The sequence below is a fragment of the Trifolium pratense genome, linkage group LG6 (assembly GCF_020283565.1).
Source record: "Trifolium pratense cultivar HEN17-A07 linkage group LG6, ARS_RC_1.1, whole genome shotgun sequence".
Classification (NCBI taxonomy): Eukaryota; Viridiplantae; Streptophyta; class Magnoliopsida; order Fabales; family Fabaceae; genus Trifolium; species Trifolium pratense.
In genome coordinates, this window is record NC_060064.1 from 17,686,689 (window position 1) to 17,704,645 (window position 17,957).

Sequence of the window (17,957 nt, forward strand, 5' to 3'; positions counted from 1 at the left end):
CAGTTTGATTTGACTTTCAATTTTTGTGGTAATTTCTTAACTGGCATGGAAGAAAAGCGAGGTAAAAATAAAATACAAAGGCAGCACAGAGAATATCATGCACCATTAATGTTCACCTTAGTGGAGAACCTAAAATATAATAGGAGAATATTTTTGACAAAGTATGAGGAATCAAAGTCATAATAATAGGATTAAAGTGTTACGTAATGGAGAAAAAAAATTGAAAGATGAGTCATAAAATTTCCTAAAAGCTTCACACTACACGTCTAAGCAAATCATATTTTTTTAAGTTAATTATATAAGTAAATTGGTTTTAAAAAAGCCTAACCACCTAAGTCATTTTCATGCATTATTATTTTGATATACACGTTGGAAGAAGACAAAATAAACAGAAATACAATACAACCCTACATCCTCCAATATTTTTTTTTGGTTACCTACATCCTCCAATTAAGAAGCAAGACATTTTTAAACATTATTGATTCATTATATTGAAAATTAATGCATTCTTATCATCTCCTATAACTCAACACCTATTAATATTAAATAAAAAATGAATGAATATAATAAACATCATCAAATTAAATTTTACTTTTAATAATATTCTTCTTATTCTATAATACTAATTTTAAAATATACATTTATTACATTTTTAAAAAATAGTTTAAGAATTTAAAGGATACACACAAACAAAATTAGTGTAAAGTAGTTTTACACAGACATCTAATAACATAGTAGTAATTTTTCATTGGATATCAATGTAAAATTGTTTTACATCGACGACATATACCAAATTTTCCTTAGTTATATCTTAATTAAATATATCAAATTTTTCTTTTTTAATAATTTTTTTGTCAAGTATCTTAATAGCAAGACTCACACATTTAAATTTAGAGAAAGATGAAATTCGGGGTTCGAATCCGACCACTTCAATATTTTTTTAATATTTTTTTAAGACGAGATATTAAATCCTACTTGACAAAATATCTTTACACCACTCACCTTTTATTTAATTATCGTTATCCATAATAAATTTTAATGTAACACTAATTATGTGTACATTATGTTTTTGTGTTTATTGAACTAAAATTGTGAAGAATGAAAATTTTACAATATTATATTTTTAATTTTTATAATAATAATAATAATAATAATATAAAGAAAGAAAGATACAAAGTCATAGCCATAACCATAGCCACCTTCAAGCAACCAAATTCCACAACAAACCAACAATTTCCCACCTTTCTCTTCATCTCTTCTATTGCTTCCATAAAGGTATGTTTTTTGTGTTCTCCATTTTTGCAACTGTTATAGCTTTATCAGTTTTCATGGATTGTAACTGGTCACCAACATGTGTTTTTTTGCCACCCTTTTGAGCCTTGCACATAGGGTTTTGTGCTGTGAATTTGATTGTGTTGGTTTTGGCTTCATGACCCAATTTTTGTTCTCTCAAAAGGGTTTTTGTTTTTGGTTGTTGGGGTGTTTTGGGTCAAAGTGTTTTCCTCTGTTTTGCTTTGTCTTGTAGTGGTGAGTTAGGGTGGCTCTTGTTCTTTCTCTAGTTTGATGTTGTTGGTTTTGTTGATTTTTTCTGTTTGTAAAGTTTCATTTTTGTGGAAATTAAATTGCTAACTAGTATTATTTAAATAACTGGGATGTTAATGATTTTTGTTGTTGAAATTTAGTCATCATAGATATGAATTAAGGCATTTTGTGTCTATTGCAACTTCTATAATCTATAAATTATGTGACTTTGCTATGTTCTTATTAATAATTTGATTCAAATATATGAAACACTAACACTTCGACACCAGTAATAATTGAGAAAGACGAATAGTTAGTTGAATGAAACTACCCGTGGTGTCAGACACTGACGCATGTCGGACATTGGATACATCTTTAATTTGAAGTGTCAATGTTTCATTGATTGAAATCCTTTGATTGTCTAATTTGGTAATGATTTTTTGAGACAAATAACATTGTAGGGATGACTGATATAGAAAGGATGTTTAAATAATTGAATCAAGGTGAAGTTCAAAGCAGTGAATAATAATGAAGTTTCTCAAACCCAAATTTACCTAGGAATTAATTAACTCTTTTTCCTGATTTTTTCCTCTAATATAAAAACATGTAGATATTCAAGTTTGTTTCTTATGTGAAATTGTGAATTAATCATCAATGTTATTTTTAGGCCTGTGATAGAAGAATGGACAAATAAAACCTGGTGGCCTTTGATCTGATCCCCTTTCTTATGTAAATTAATCGTCAGAGTTTTGATTAAGTAACAAAAAGAACTGGTAGAAAATGGGAGGTTGCTGTTGTTCCGCCAGAAAACATCATTTGCAAGGAACACCAGTGTATTACTATGTAAGTAATCTCACTCCATTATTTTCATTTTCACCTTTCTATTCTTTTAATCATTATCATTAGCATGATTGTATGAGGAACTATTTCGACTATTGTATATTTGTATTAAAAGCATTACAGTGGTTGCTATCAATGATCGACTACGTTAACAAGATGAAGAATGACGACAGATTGTATTTTTTGTTTTAGATCATATTTTAGGGCCTGTTTAGATGACTTATTTGAGCCTGTCTAATGGCATAATCATTTGTGAGAGGTTTGTGAAAACTTATGAAAACAACTTATGACATGTATATAAGATGTTTACGGAGTGTTTCCATAAACTCCCCAAGACAACTTATGAAAATAGTTTGACTTTTCTTTATCTTTTGTTATATGATAAGTGTTTGTGCTATAAGTCTGTAAGCGCTTAATTAAGACTGTTTATTTAAAATTTGTTATGTGCTTATGTTTTAAAACCTGAAAAACTCCGATTTCAGTGCCCACCAACTTTTGAAGAGCGCGAGTCTTTAACCTCTAATGACGGTACCGCTGCTGGATATCTGGTTGGGTTGAACCTAGAAGCATCCATACCTGATACTTTCCGCTCACCTCCTGTTCCACTTCCTTACGACATTGTCTTCGGAGGTTCTGCGTCAACTGATTCTGAGTCTGGCAGAGAAACAGTTAGTGTTAGTAGTTTTGAAACTTCAATTACACACGATGATATTGAAGAATCGGATTGTAAAGCTCAAACCAAATGTGCACCTATATCTCCAAGGAAGGTAGAACTATCAAAATCAAATGGAACTGAAGTTTTGGTAACCGAAGAAGAGGATGTCTGCCCAATTTGTCTTGAAGGTACAGTTGCTCGTGTAATTAAAAGATGAATATCAAGTGTTAGAGTTTTATTTTTATGTTTCAGTCTGTTACACAAGGAGGAGTAAGTTTTCTCTCCTAGTATATTGAACAAATTCATTGAGATTTTTCATTTTTAATGCAGAATATGATGACGAGAATCCTAAAAATCTGACAAAATGTGAACATCATTTTCATCTATCTTGCATTCTTGAGTGGATGGAAAGAAGTGACTCCTGTCCTATATGTGACCAGGTTTGGCTTTTACATTAATTCCATATTAACTTATAATAAGAATCTGTTTAGATTGACTTATTTGAGTTTACGGTATAAACACTTGTGAGACTGGGATATCGTATAGAAACAGCTTATGACACGTGCATAAGCCTCTTTCAGCTAATTTTCATAAGCTCTTCAAGATAGCTTATGAAAGAAGCTTATAGCTTATATATGAAAATAGTTTCACTTTATTTAATCTTTTGTTATATAAATAGCTTATACATAAGCACTTATATGATAAAAGGTTATGCTATAAAAACTTAATTTAGTTGTTTGTCCAAATAGAACCTAACTGGAAAAGGGGAGCCTTAGACTCTAGAGCACAATAATCTTGCTAAGTGCTAACTGCACTCCTATGTGGAATGTTCACCAAATATAATGTAGGGAAGAGGGACTAAAACAATTAGAACACATTAATCTTCCCTATATCCATATACCCTTTTGTCCTAACTAACTAACTAACTAACTAACTGACAAACTAACTACACTTACCATATTATCTTTTAACTTGATTATGCTGAGTTTTAATGAAATGTTTATAAATTTTCCTTTGATATTACAGGAGATGATATTTTGACCAGAAAATGAATTAGTTTGATTGTTTTGAAATCAAAGTTTGGTAGATATATGGAAGATAGATGGTGTTCAATGTCTGATTACTGCTTAGATGATGGTAGCTGCAGATTCATATTCAATTCGTGATACATCGACAAATCATTATTTTAGTAAGGTTCAATTATTGGTATATCTCTGAGAAGAAGAATGAAAATTTGAAAGAATGTTATACCATATAGCTTATTCTCTAGATGCCACAATTCATGCTCAGAGATGGCCTTTTACCCTTTTCCTTGTTTTGATTTTCTGCTTTTCATTTTTTTTCCCAAAAGTTTATCAATAATTTTTTTTTGTTTGGGGGTGGAAATGGGAGTGGTGGGAGTATACTGTACTTGTAAATACTATAATGCTTTATGCTTTATATATCTTAGACATTTCAAGAATATGATGAAGTTCATCAAACTAGTAGCTATTTCTTATTTCTATCTTCTAAAAGGGCCTGCGCCAGTGGTTACGACTCCTCCACGCCGTCTTTACTCTTTAGACTTGTCTACAACCACTTGTTCTTGCTCTTGCAGGTTTTGATGGCGATGTAATTCGGCCATTGTGGCCTAGATGATGTTAAGTGTGTTAGAATCAAAGATACAAACTAAGAGAATAACAAAGGAGGCAACTAGGGTTACATAATATTAGAATTGCATTAGCTTGATAAAATAGAGTTACAAGAGATTATATAGCAAAACTTAATGGACTATAAACCTAATGGACCAATAATATAAAGCCCAACAACTTATTATCTTAACACCTACCCTCAAACTCACGATGCGTTCACAAGAAGCATTGTGAGTTTGTCAAATAAAACAAAATATGAAAAACATACTAAATAATATAAAACTCAAAACATTTTATCTTAATACTACCCCTCAAGCTAAAACTTACTAAGCTTTTAAGCTTGTTACAAGTTAACCCAGAAAATAAATCAACCAACTACTAGCGTAACCAACCGAGCTAATAACTAACCAAATGAGAGAAACAACCAAAGTGAGCAATCATCTGAGAGACAAGTAGCCTCCAAAGAGAGAAACCATCCGATAGAATAACCAATCTCAAACCAATCCAACATCCAATTCATTCTAAGCTTACCAAATCCAAACCAATCCAACATATCCAAACTTTACCAAATCAAATTGTTCCAATCCAAACTACTAAATCACCAAACAGAAGAATTGGTCAATAGAAAGAGAAGCAACCAAAAATAGAAGAACAGACAAAGGGGAGCAATCCAACAGAAGAGAATTCATCGGAGAGAAGCAATCAGACATAAGAAAATCAGCAGGGAGAAGCAATCAAACAGAATCCAGACAAAAACATCATCAATGAGAAGCGAAATCATTAGAAAGAAACAATCAAACAGAAGAATTGACAGAGAGAAGTGCAATCAAACAAAAGATCCAATAAGGAGAAACCAATAGGGAGATAAGCTCAATCAAACAGAACCAATAGACAGAAACCAAATCAAACCAAAGAAGCAACATTAGAAGAAAGAAACCAAAAGATAGACGAACCAAATAGAAGAAATCAATAGAGAGAAGTAATCAAACAAAAGAATTGACAGGTATATGGTCAACCAAACAATCAAATAGAAGAATCAAAAGGGGAGAGACAATCAAACAAGAGAGACCAATAGAGAGACAGTCAATCAGAAGAAATCAAATTGTGAGCACTTGACTCACCAAATGTGAGCATTTAACTCACCAAACAACCAAATTTTGAGCACTATTGTGACTCAACAAACCGATCCATTCAAACAAATCTCCAGATTAATGGAACCAAACCAAGGAAACTAAATCAAACTGAACCAAAATAAGTCAAGCCAAACCACTATAATAAGGTGGAATCAAACCAAATGAAACATAACCAACCAACATAAGGACAACTTCTCAAACTATGAGAGAACGAGAGAATAACCAAAATACTCAACGAATGATCACATCTACAAATGCCCTACCAAAATACTTGTTTCCAATAAACATATCTAATGATAAAAGAAAGGCTTAAATGCAGTTTTGGCCCCTCAAGTTTCACAATTGCTTGATTTTGGCCCCCCACATTTCAATTGCTTGATTTTAACCCTCTAAGTTTCACAATTGCTTGATTTTAGTCCTCCAAGTTTCAATTGCTCGATTTTGGCCCTCCAAGTTTACCCCCTTTTGCATTTGCTAGCCCCCCGTTGACTTTTTTGACTATAAATTGCTTATGTGACATTTTAAAAAAAATTAAAAATATGTTTAAATTAAAAAATAATAATATTTGCTTTTATAAAAATGTATTAAAAATTGTTTTTTTAATAAAAAGTTTAATAATTATTTTTTATTTAAAAAAAAGTTTACAAAGTTTTTAAAAAATAATTCATAAAATGTTTTTTTTACTTTTTTATATAACAAAATTATTTTACAAACTACATATAATAAAATAAAAATTATAATTTAGTTTGTAAAAAACAATTTGTAATTTATTTATTTATTTTTAAATACTTATTTAATTTTAAAATGCCACATAACCAATTTTTAATCAAAATATTCAACGGGGGGCTAGAAAATGCAAAAGGGGGTAAACTTGGGGGGCTAAAATCGAGCAATTGAAACTTGGAGGGCTAAAATCAAGCAATTGTGAAACTTAGGGGGTTAAAATCAAGCAATTAAAATGTGGGGGACGAAAATCAAGCAATTGTGAAACATGGGGGGCCAAAACTGCATTTAAGCCTAAAAGAAACTATCAGACTCTTCAAGTTAACTTACGTGAGGCACTTTGCATTATGTAATGTACCGGGCAATAACAATTATCACAAACCAAACAATAACAACTTACGTGAGGCACATAACAAACAGAACAAAACTAATCAAACCAAACAGAGTCAAACCAATCAGAACCGAATAGACCAAAACCAAATCAAACAAAATAAAACAAATCAATTGAAATAGCACTAGAGACACAAACCATAAGAAGCTCAAATACTGAATTCAATTCACTGCAAAAGTGCACACACGATACAATAACACTTGATCCTAGTTTCATCTTCATAAACCAATTACAAATACCGTAACCCAAAATTCACAAACTCGATTCACGATTTCGTTCTCAAATTTTTGAGAACACAAGCGGCGGAAGCAACAGACAGTTCAAGGTGGATCGAACCTTGCTCTAGATACCATGTTAGAATCAAAGATACAAACTAAGAGAATAACAAAGGAGGCAACTAGGGTTACATAATATTAGAATTGCATTAGCTTGATAAAATAGAGTTACAAGAGATTATATAGCAAAACTTAATGGACTATAAACCTAATGGACCAATAATATAAAGCCCAACAACTTATTATCTTAACAAAGTGGACCGTTGTCGTTATGGGATGTGGCTGAGAATAGCTTTGTCGCGGTCTCATGGTAGGCGCCAAAATGTTCTTGCAAACACCGTTTTAGGTTGACACTTGATCAGAAATACTCTGAAATCAAGTCTTAGATGTATAGTGAATATGTAAAAAGTGATGATCTGACCCATCGACACTAGGGTCCTATATATAGGCCTTTGGCTAACGGATATGCTATAATCCCGCCTAATGGGCGAGGAGCAGTTAGCTCTGCTCTGCCCCTTCAACGTGTCCCGATTTGCCCTATTGTTACGAGCCTATCCGCTTCTCCACGGCTTAGTTCGTCCTTATCTAGTTGATTACCTGTAGAAACAACATAGGCTAGTCATTTGGGTGTATTTGAACCTCTTGTTGTAGAGGAGGGTCCAACCCAACCGAATATTTAGGTCTCGCCGAGTCCAATTAAATATTGATATTTTTTCGTTATTTGAAAAGACACTACAAGAAACATGGTAGTTTGATAGGAGTTAAGATCCTCTCCATTTCTTATTATTTCTATTTCTTTCATTATCAAAGTTTTTAAATATTTTGGGGTGTATAAAAAATATTTGGACCCACTAATTATTTCCATTTCTTCCACTTAATGTCACACTTTTGCATTTGCATTCCCAAAACTATATAATAATGGAGGAAGTGGAAAAAATTGAAAATGGAGAGGATGCTAACTTGTTTGAGAGGGCCTTTTTGACGGGGGGGTAGTCCATGTGAAATGTATTCAATTTGTGAGGGATTATTCCCTAGGAAAACGAATTTCAAATTTTTGAAATTTTGACAAGGGCTTTGCTCCTCGGATATGTCAAAGTAGGAAATAAATAATAATAATAATAATATACTGAATAAAAATATACCGAAGAGGAAACATATATGCAGTTTAAAAATTAAAATCTGACGAATCATGTTAGCCTATTTGTTACCATTACAGTTTGCCAGGGGTTAAACCTCTATCAAACGAATTTATATCCTCATATAGTGCAGTCTCCCTGACATCAAATGTGACCGTTTTGGTTGTCACAATGAAAAACGTTTGTGAGGGGTATAACCCTTGTCAAACACGTTTTATCCATGTCAAACATTTATGACAGTTCTGTTTGGAGTTTAGATCACCTCAATTTTCTTATGCTCCATTTATTGTCAGCAATCTGGTAACCGTCGGAAAGAGAGATTGACTATAATATTGGGTAACCGTCGGAGATTATTATTAGTACTATTTATTATCAGCAATCTTTCATTTCCTTTCCCAAACCACGGCAACAATTTCATCATAATATCTCTTATCGTGGAGAAAATTTCTTCATGATTTCTCTACACCATCAACAAAAGTTTCTTCTTATTCTCTCTACACCATCACTGAAAACTACATAAACCTCATTTAAACCTTTCATTCAAACTTTCAATTCAACTATTTCATTTCTAAATCATCATTCACAACACTTCCAACTCTTTCAGTCAAAATATTTTCATCACTCATAAACAACAAAAGTAAACAAATTCTCCCCTCAAATTCCATATTTCCCCAATTTTAAAAATGGTAATTTATCTCTTTTCATCACTTTTTTTAGTGTATCATTCTACACTCTCTCATTGATTCCTCTTTACGATCTCTTCTTAACATTGTCCTTTTAATTTGCAGCACCATTTTACTGTAAAGCTTGCCGCCGCGTGAATCGTCTCCTCAACATCTTGTCGCAGCCCCAGATTTATTTTTCACTCCCTTTTAAAATCAAACAAGTTAGTAATTTTTATCCGGACAAAACTTATATGCATTGCTGTTCCACTCACAAAGTGGTGGTTATTTGTGTTTTTCAATTTTTTAAAAAATAAAAACTTTTTAATTTAAAAACTACCTCTTTAAGAGAGAAAAAGTAAGAAATCAACGTAAGTTTTGTCCTTTTTATCCTTCAAAATTTTGTTGTAATTGTTATGTGTTGTGGTGTTTTTATTGTTAATTGTTAAAAAAAATCAATTTTTTTTTTTAAATTATAAGTTTTTTATTTTAAAAAAACAGTTTAAAAAATCAATACTATAAATGTTTTTTTAAAAACCTAATTTTTTGTGAATAATAACTTTAACATTGATTAATACTCCGCATAAGTTATGAGAAGATTAACATTGTCAGATTAATCTGAAAGTATGCGGAAAGGTCCTGATTAATTTTTTGTTTTAATAATGTTTTAATAACTGAAAGTATGCGGAAAGATTGAATCCAGTTTATAACTTATATGAAAATAGTTTCGTTTTATTTTTTGTTATAAGAATAAAGTTATAAATGAACATTTGTTGTACAATAAATGGTTATGTTTATGCCATTATTAACAACAAAACATGTTTTTTGTCAGCTGGCGGAGGTGACCTGTGACAATATTTTAGAAGAATTGGCAAATGTTGAAAATATGGTGGAATATGTTGAGCAACATCAATTTGGTAAAGAACGTATCACCGAACAGAGTGAATATTGAAATTTTCACCTCTATGTTGTCTATATATTTTATTTGCGTCAATGAGAAAATATTTAGGATGTGTTTGGTAACACAAATAAGCTAGCTTATAGTTTATTATATGAGCTTATAAACTTGTTTTAAAAAATTAGAGGTGTTTGGTAACAAGCTTTTTTTACTAGCTTATAACTTTTTTTCAGATGCTATTTCAAGTAGCGTTTGTGCTTATAACTTTTTATACTTTATTCCATTTTTACCCTTTAATTTAATAATTACCCATTCTAAAAAAAAAACTACACACTATCAATTATGTCATTTTATATTTATTAATCACTTTAAAAGCTAATTTTACCAAACACTTTAATTTCAATTAGCTAGCTTTTCATCTATTAGCTATAAGCTAACTTTTCAGCTATCAGCTAGCTTATAACTTATTTTTACCAAACATACCCTTATCCTTCAATTGAAATATGACCAATTTAGTTTGTCTACTATACTAAACATAGAACGGTGTATATATGCATTATTTTATATTAGATGCCCTTTTTTTATTATGAATTTTCATATAAAATAAAAAAAGACATCCAATGTGAAACAATACAAAAATACACAGTTCTATAGTTGTTTAGCCTAGCAGACAAACTAAATTGATCATATTCCAATTGAAGGATAAATCTTTTCTCATTGATAAATATAAAGTATATAGACAACATAGAGGTATAAATTTCAATATTCACAGTGATACGTTCTTTACCAAATGGATGTTGCTCAACATACTCCACCATATTTTCAGCATTTGCCAATTCGTCAAGATATCGTCACATATAGCTTTCGACAGCTGACAAAAATCAGGTTTTGTTATCAATAAAGGCATAAGCATAAATGTTTATAGTACAAATGTTCGTGTATAAGCCATTTCTATAACAAAATGTAAAATAAAACTTTTTTTATATACGTTATAAACTGGATTCATAATTTATTAAGAGATCTTATAAAAATATAGTGAAAACTTATGAAACACTGATGTAGATACGGTCACCAAGCTCGATATAGGGTCTTAAACATATGTAATAATTCTAGAAAACATAATAATTGAATCAAACCACTTGTCAGTATTAGAGCTTTAAAAATGGGTTGGGCTATCGGGCCGGCCCATTATCCCTATATTTTTACACGGGCCGGGCTACAAAAAAAGGTCAGACCTTATCGGGCTAGGCGGACTGGTTTTTTTCATGGGTCGTCAGGGGCTGGCCCCACGGGCTTTTGGGCCGGCCCCTTAAAGAATTAAAAAATAAAAAAAAACTCTATAATTTTTTTATTGTTATATTTTAATTTGTTTTTATTTTTATGCATAGATTCATATATAATCTTTTTTATTATTTTTATCGTTTTATTGTTATTTTTTTTTGTTTCTATCTATAATTTGTTTTATTCCTATTTTTAAGCATATCATCTTTTTATTGTATTTATCTTATATATTCTTTATATATTTTTTTTAGTAAAAATACATTGAAGGATATAAAACTTGGAATATGGTTATTTTTTATTGTATTTATTTTATATTCTTTTTTTATATATATTTTAGTTAAATTACAATGAAGGATATAAAACTTGGAATACAGTGAAATCTACTAAAGATAAATTAGTAATTTTGATAGTAATTAATTTTATTATATTATTTTAAATTAATTTTTTTATTATATTAGTACATATAAAATACTGAGGTATGAGGTGGAAATAATAATAATAATAATAATAATAATAATAATAATAATAATAATAATAATAATAATAATAATAATAATAATATTATGACAAAAAACGTATTGGATTAGGATGAGATTATTTATTAGAGATTTGTTTGTTTGGTTGATGAGGATAAAGATGATGATATTGTTGTTTAGTAGATTATGCGAGAAATTATACGGATACAGATTACCTTATTGGAGTTTTTTTTTTTGTTAACAATACCTTATTGGAGATTTTGTTGAGAAATATAACATATCTAGATGAATCTGTTTTTATTTTAAAAAATATATACTACGAAAATTAGTCGGGCCGGCCCATCAAGCCATATAGGCCTATTCTTATCGTGTCGGGCTAGGCGGCGACCATGAAGTTTAACGGGCCGGACCAGACCGACCCTTGTGACAATTCTAGTCGGTATCAAATACTGATACGTGTTGAATATACATACTCAAAACAACTTATGAATGTCTTATAGAGATTAAAACAATTCTCAGTTTATTTTATAGAGATTAAGAACAAATAAAATTAACAGAGTATTGTTTGGATAAATAATAATAATAAGGGTTAAATATGTTTTTGTCCATGTAAATATCTTAAAGAATGACCAAACGTTGTGATAGAAAATATTTAAGGACCAAAAATTGCTGAAAATTTTTATATGGACTAAAAACAAAATTCGGAATATTTATAAACCAAAAAATTATTTAACCCTAAGTCTATAATAATAATAATAATAATAATAATAATAATAATAATAATAATAATAATAATAAGCAGAAAAATGGATTTAACAGCCATAAGCATAGGAAATGGATTTCCTGCCTTCACTGTTTGACTGTAGGTTAATCTGAGTCATTCATTTTTATTAATGTATTTTATTTATTTGATCAAATTTTAATTCAAAGACTCCAATGCAATGATTGCACCACTTTTTGACTGCATGATATCCGGGTCCCATAATCATATAATGGTTTGGTGAGTGTGTAATGGAGAAGACTTGGTCATAAGTTTTATTGGCTCAAATGACTTCACTCTATAAGGCTATCCTACATTATAGAATAATAAAATTCTGCATCTATTCTCTCACCAAAGAAACAATGGTGGAAACTAATTCATAGAAACAAAGGGAAAAAAAACAAAGACCCTTTTTTTCTTTTTCTTTCTCTTTTGGATCCTATTTTTTGTATCCTCCATTTGTTTTGCATGAGTTTTTAATTTTTGCATGCAAATGCTAACACCATTCTCCAAAAGGGTTGATAGGAAACTGCGAAAATAGGTACAGAAAATGAAGAAAACACTACAGGGGGAAGCAATAGCTTATCCTCTGTTGGAACAACACCTGAAAGAACCACATCATCAAAGGGGGGAGAGACACCATTTATACAAGAAAATGTGTCCACTAATTCTACAGATACAACAGAGCTTCACCATGCTCCTGAAGGTCTTGTTGAGACCAATGTTGGAGATTATACAAAAGTAAATAACTTTGAAGATGTAAAACATGTAGCCATTGTTGAATCTATAAAGCTTTGGTCAATTGCAAGCCCTATTTGTTTTGGAATATTATGCAATTATGCAATTAATACCTTCACAAATATATTTGTTGGACATCTTGGAAATTTAGAACTCACATCAGTTTCAATCTCTTTGTCTGTCATTTCAAATTTCTCTTTTGGCTTCATGGTTAGTTTCTATCTTTTGCTAAATTTTCCATGTAACTTTACCTTCAAATTTCTCTTTCTCTCTTATTTAAGTGCAAGTCTTCCATGGTGACAATCGACACAAATTTTGGACACACTCACATAAAAGTAAAGTAGAATTTTTTATTTTTATTTTTATCATTTATGAAATAATTAAAAGGAAAAAAATAAAAAATAAATATTTTGTGAGTGTGCTTAAGAGATTTATATTTGACCTTGTGACCATATAAGAAAATAATTCCGTATTTCAATATGTTGATAGTTATCATATATTTGGTCTTGGTCCAGTAATATTTACTTTTTATTTTGAGGGACTAAAATTAAATATTCTACGTTTTGAAAATTTTGCAAGGACTAAAACAAAATAACAATGACCAAAAGTAAAAAAATGGTATATTTGCAAGTAATAAAAACAAAGCAAAAATTTGTATAAGGAGTAAAAGTAAAAAATATATATTTGCATGGATTAAAAAAAAGTCTAAACTTAGTCAAAAAAAGAAAAGAGTCTAAACCATGAAAATTTATGCTTAAGTTTGAAAATGAGGCCTTAAAATTTTTGTATTATAAATTTGCAGCTTGGCATGGCAAGTGCATTGGAGACACTATGTGGACAAGCATTTGGTGCAGGACAAGTAGAAATGCTTGGAATTTACATGCAACGTTCAATTTTAATCTTATTTGGTTCATGTTTTTTAATCTTACCACTTTACCTTTATTCAGCACCAATCTTAATACTTCTTGGACAAGAACGTGATATAGCAGAGTTAGCTGGAGTATTCACAATTCAATCTATACCTCAGTTATTTTCATTAGCCATAAATTTTCCTGCACAAAAATTCTTACAAGCACAAAGCAAAGTTGGAATTTTGGCATGGTTGGGTTTCATATTCCTTATTATTCACATTCTGACTCTGATTCTTTTTATTAAAGTTCTTGGTTGGGGTACTGCTGGTGCTGCTGCAGCTTATGATATATCAGCTTGGGGAATAGCTTTGGCTCAAATGGTTTATGTTGTTGGTTGGTGTAACGAAGGTTGGAAGGGTTTGTCTTGGTTGGCTTTTAAGGATCTTTGGGGGTTTATGAAATTGTCTTTTGCTTCAGCTATTATGCTTTGTTTAGAGGTTTGGTATTTTATGACCTTGATTGTTCTCACTGGACACTTGGATAATCCAGTTATTGCTATTGGCTCACTTTCAATATGGTAACTTCATCCCTAAGCAACTTCACTCTAGCTACCTTATCATTGTGCACATATTTTCTATTTTTTTTTTTTTTGGGTTTTCAAACCCAGTTTAATCTGGTTCGGCATCGAGTGGTTCCAGCACCCTCCTGATCGCAATTGCGGGGGATCAAACCACGGTCCTCCCTAACAAGTTCTGCACCAATCACCAGTTGGTTGGCTTTCTAATTAATATTTTATTGTAGTAGGAATTAGATTTAATTAATATAGGGCATGTTGTTCTCCTATATACTCTTAAATTACTAACATACTTTTGTTTTTCCACTATCAGCATGAATGTAAATGGGTGGGAAGGCATATTGTTCATAGGAGTCAATGCAGCTGTCAGGTAAACTCTTGATTTATGGTTAATTTGTTTTCATTTCATATGAATGATTTTGTCTTTCTTTCTTTCTTTCTTTTATCAGTGTAAGAGTTTCCAATGCACTTGGATCAGGACACCCAAGAGCTGCAAAATATTCTGTTGTTGTAACAGTTGTTGAATCCCTCATCATTGGAGTAGTATCTGCATGCATTATTCTAGTTACAAAAGACCACTTTGCTATCATTTTCACTGACAGTATAGAAATGCAAAAGGCAGTTTCTACATTAGCACCACTTCTTGGTATAACTATGATTCTAAATAGTGTTCAGCCAGTTTTATCAGGTAAGACAATCCCTAATGGAAGATATAAGTATTTGTTTGGATTGATTTTTTTGAACTTATCTGCTGACATACGTATTTACGAGTCAATTTGCGAGATCTTATGAAAACAGCTTATGAAATTTTCATAAGTTGTTTTTAGTATATAAAAAGTGTATCCGTTTGGATTACCTTTCTTGACAGAGTTTATGAAAACCATCCTGAAATGTTCATAAGTTGTTTTCAGTTTATGTAAACAGATTACAACTTATATAAAAATAGTTTGACTTTTTTTAATCTTTTGTTATAAAATTAACTTATATATAAACACTTAATTAAGTTGTTTATCTAAACAGTATCTAAGTGCAAGTATGTGAGTGTTATTATGTGTGTGCGCACGTGTGCGCACACTCTTGTGCAATAAGGAAACCATGATAGGTTTTGTATTCTTGTAGGTGTTGCTGTAGGAGGAGGATGGCAGGGTTTGGTAGCTTACATTAATCTATTTTGTTATTATATTATGGGACTCCCTCTTGGATTTTATCTCGGTTACAAAGGGGGATATAGAGTACAGGTAACACCTATGTACTTACATGATCATTCGATCATATAGCACATCGTAACGATACTTTATAAAAAATCACATTCAGATCACTTCAATTTTTCAATTTCCATGTAAAAATGAGGTCTAACGAATTGATTTAGATTCATTCAATCCATGTTATATTATTTTATAAAGCATTTCGACAAATATCTATATGGTGAGATATGATTAAGTGACAGTGAAAAACTTTCTACTTTGTTGATGCATGTCACTAAACTTTGATTATAAGAATATGGCCAAATGCATCCAGGAGTCCTTTTTAAGTTTTTTTGGTAATAAATTGAACTTTTACGTTTCTAACTTATTGAATGGTTACCCATCCATTTAATCTCTGTTACCTTGTATCACTGTGGTTATTAACGTTGACTTTCACAATGGTGAGTATTTTGATTGAAAAGACACGTGTTGGAGAAGATTAACGTTAACCGAAAACGTAACGGTGTAACAAGTTGAAAATTTAAATATTTATTTGTTACCTAAAAAACTTGTTATGAACATGAAACTTAAATATCCTTTGGCCTAAAAACAATTATGTGATTCGAACTTTATGTTACCCTCTTATTAAGCTGAGCTTACTCTTACTGATGGAAAGTATTGTTTCAGGGTATTTGGGTTGGAATGATATGTGGGACGGTTTTGCAGACAGCTATCTTGATATATATTATCTGTAAAACAAATTGGAACAAAGAGGTGAAATTAAGTGCTTTTCTGAGTAATCATCAAAGTCACAATTTCATCAAAATGACTACAAATAGAAATTGATTATATTGAATGCTTAAAGTTATTGCTATAAGACAAAAGTTTAAGCAAGTGAGAATATATATTGGATCTTCTCCCTCTCTGGTCTAATAAATCTAAAATTTTCAGGTTGAACAAGCATCAGAAAGAATGAAGCAATGGACTGGACAAGAATCAGAAATGAGTAACATGTAGAAATCAAGAAGATTTAAGCCATTGTGTATCCTTATTAGGTGACAAAAATGTGCATTTGTTAGCCACGGTAGAACTTCTTAATCATCATGTAATAAAGTGTAATTTTGTATAGAAATTGTTGTTAATTATGTCATTAAATGTAGCATTGAATCATAGGTAATATTTATCACTAGGTATATCTTATAAATTAAATTTACCAGAAGAGTTCAACCCAAAATACTGGGGTGAAAGAGTTTCATGGCTTAGGTTTTGTTTGGATCAATAGAGTAAAATAGAGTGTAAAATGTTTAGGCAAATGTAAAAAGTGTCTTACATGATTACATCACATTTGCTAAGAATTTAAATTTAGAAATAGAAATATTTTTTTAATTAAGTTGTGTAGTTATGTTGGATTATAAATTTGATTTGGTCTTGACAAAAAAACACATTGATTTGGTCCATTGGAATAAAGTGTTAGGGCCCAATTTACTCACAAGATAGTAATTCTGAAAAATGTTCTAGAGACGTGTAGAAGTAGATTGAGAGTTTAGAGTAAAGATATTGTAGTAAATAGGTTTAATTGCACTTTTGATCCTCTATTTTGTTAAGTTCACAAATATAGTTCCCCTATTTTAAAATAGAACTTTTTGGTCCCCTATTTTCATATTTGTTGCAATTTTGGTCTTAACGTACTCATGTTTTTTGCCACTTGCTTAAAGTGATGACTTTTGCCGACAAATAAATGTGAATTTCAATCTCAAATGTGATATTTCATCTTTAGATTCAATGTTCGAGACAATAAATCACTTTTTAGGATAACCAAAATCACCATTTTTAGAGGAAAACATGGGTTGGGGCCAAAATTGCAACAAATATGAAAATAGAGAGACCAAAAAGGTCGATTTTAAAATAGGAGAGGACTATTGTCTTGAGTTTGATAAAATAATGTGACCAAAAGTGCAATTAAACATATTAAATATAGAGAAGTGCGCAAAATTTTCTCTCTATTAGAAATATGTAGAATTATTTTTGATGTATCTAGAACTCTCACGTGAAGGCTATAAACAGGGGAGAGCTAGTCATTTGTAAACCAAGAAGAAAAAGCAATTTTTTTTTACTAAAAAAACAAAGATATTCATTCATTCCAATAATCGATAGAGTACATCAGATGAAAATACAAATTCAACATCACTTGAAACAAAAAAGGATGAATCTACGAACAAACTCACAGC

General features: G+C 30.8%; 2 protein-coding genes across 2 annotated transcripts; both read left to right on the forward strand.

The window, feature by feature from the left end:
* Positions 1-1,129: 1,129 nt before the first annotated feature.
* Positions 1,130-4,478, forward strand: LOC123893042 (probable E3 ubiquitin-protein ligase RHB1A). The gene is made up of 5 exons (XM_045942962.1): positions 1,130-1,275; positions 2,189-2,364; positions 2,844-3,204; positions 3,347-3,456; positions 4,043-4,478. The coding sequence occupies exons 2-5, from the start codon at positions 2,302-2,304 to the stop codon at positions 4,055-4,057; spliced, it is 549 nt and encodes a 182-aa protein (XP_045798918.1). The 5' UTR covers positions 1,130-1,275; positions 2,189-2,301; the 3' UTR covers positions 4,058-4,478.
* LOC123891846 (protein DETOXIFICATION 34-like) lies at positions 4,108-17,132 on the forward strand. The gene is made up of 9 exons (XM_045941727.1): positions 4,108-4,153; positions 9,094-9,191; positions 12,908-13,330; positions 13,923-14,548; positions 14,859-14,915; positions 14,995-15,233; positions 15,665-15,783; positions 16,417-16,503; positions 16,681-17,132. Exons 1-9 carry the CDS (start codon positions 4,108-4,110, stop codon positions 16,744-16,746), a joined length of 1,761 nt encoding a protein of 586 aa, XP_045797683.1. The 3' UTR covers positions 16,747-17,132.
* The last annotated feature ends 825 nt before the right edge of the window (positions 17,133-17,957 follow it).

What these genes read in the sequence shown, in the direction of transcription:
- LOC123893042 (XM_045942962.1), top strand. Translation starts at nt 2,302, where the DNA reads ATGGGAGGTTGCTGTTGTTCCGCCAGAAAACATCATTTGCAAGGAACA. An exon ending in GAACACCAGTGTATTACTAT is followed by an intron (nt 2,365 to 2,843) that starts GTAAGTAATCTC and finishes CTCCGATTTCAG; the next exon opens with TGCCCACCAACTTTTGAAGA. An exon ending in CTGCCCAATTTGTCTTGAAG is followed by an intron (nt 3,205 to 3,346) that starts GTACAGTTGCTC and finishes TTTTTAATGCAG; the next exon opens with AATATGATGACGAGAATCCT.
- LOC123891846 (XM_045941727.1), top strand. Translation starts at nt 4,108, where the DNA reads ATGGAAGATAGATGGTGTTCAATGTCTGATTACTGCTTAGATGATG. An exon ending in ATTGGCTCACTTTCAATATG is followed by an intron (nt 14,549 to 14,858) that starts GTAACTTCATCC and finishes TTCCACTATCAG; the next exon opens with CATGAATGTAAATGGGTGGG. An exon ending in AAGGGGGATATAGAGTACAG is followed by an intron (nt 15,784 to 16,416) that starts GTAACACCTATG and finishes GTATTGTTTCAG; the next exon opens with GGTATTTGGGTTGGAATGAT.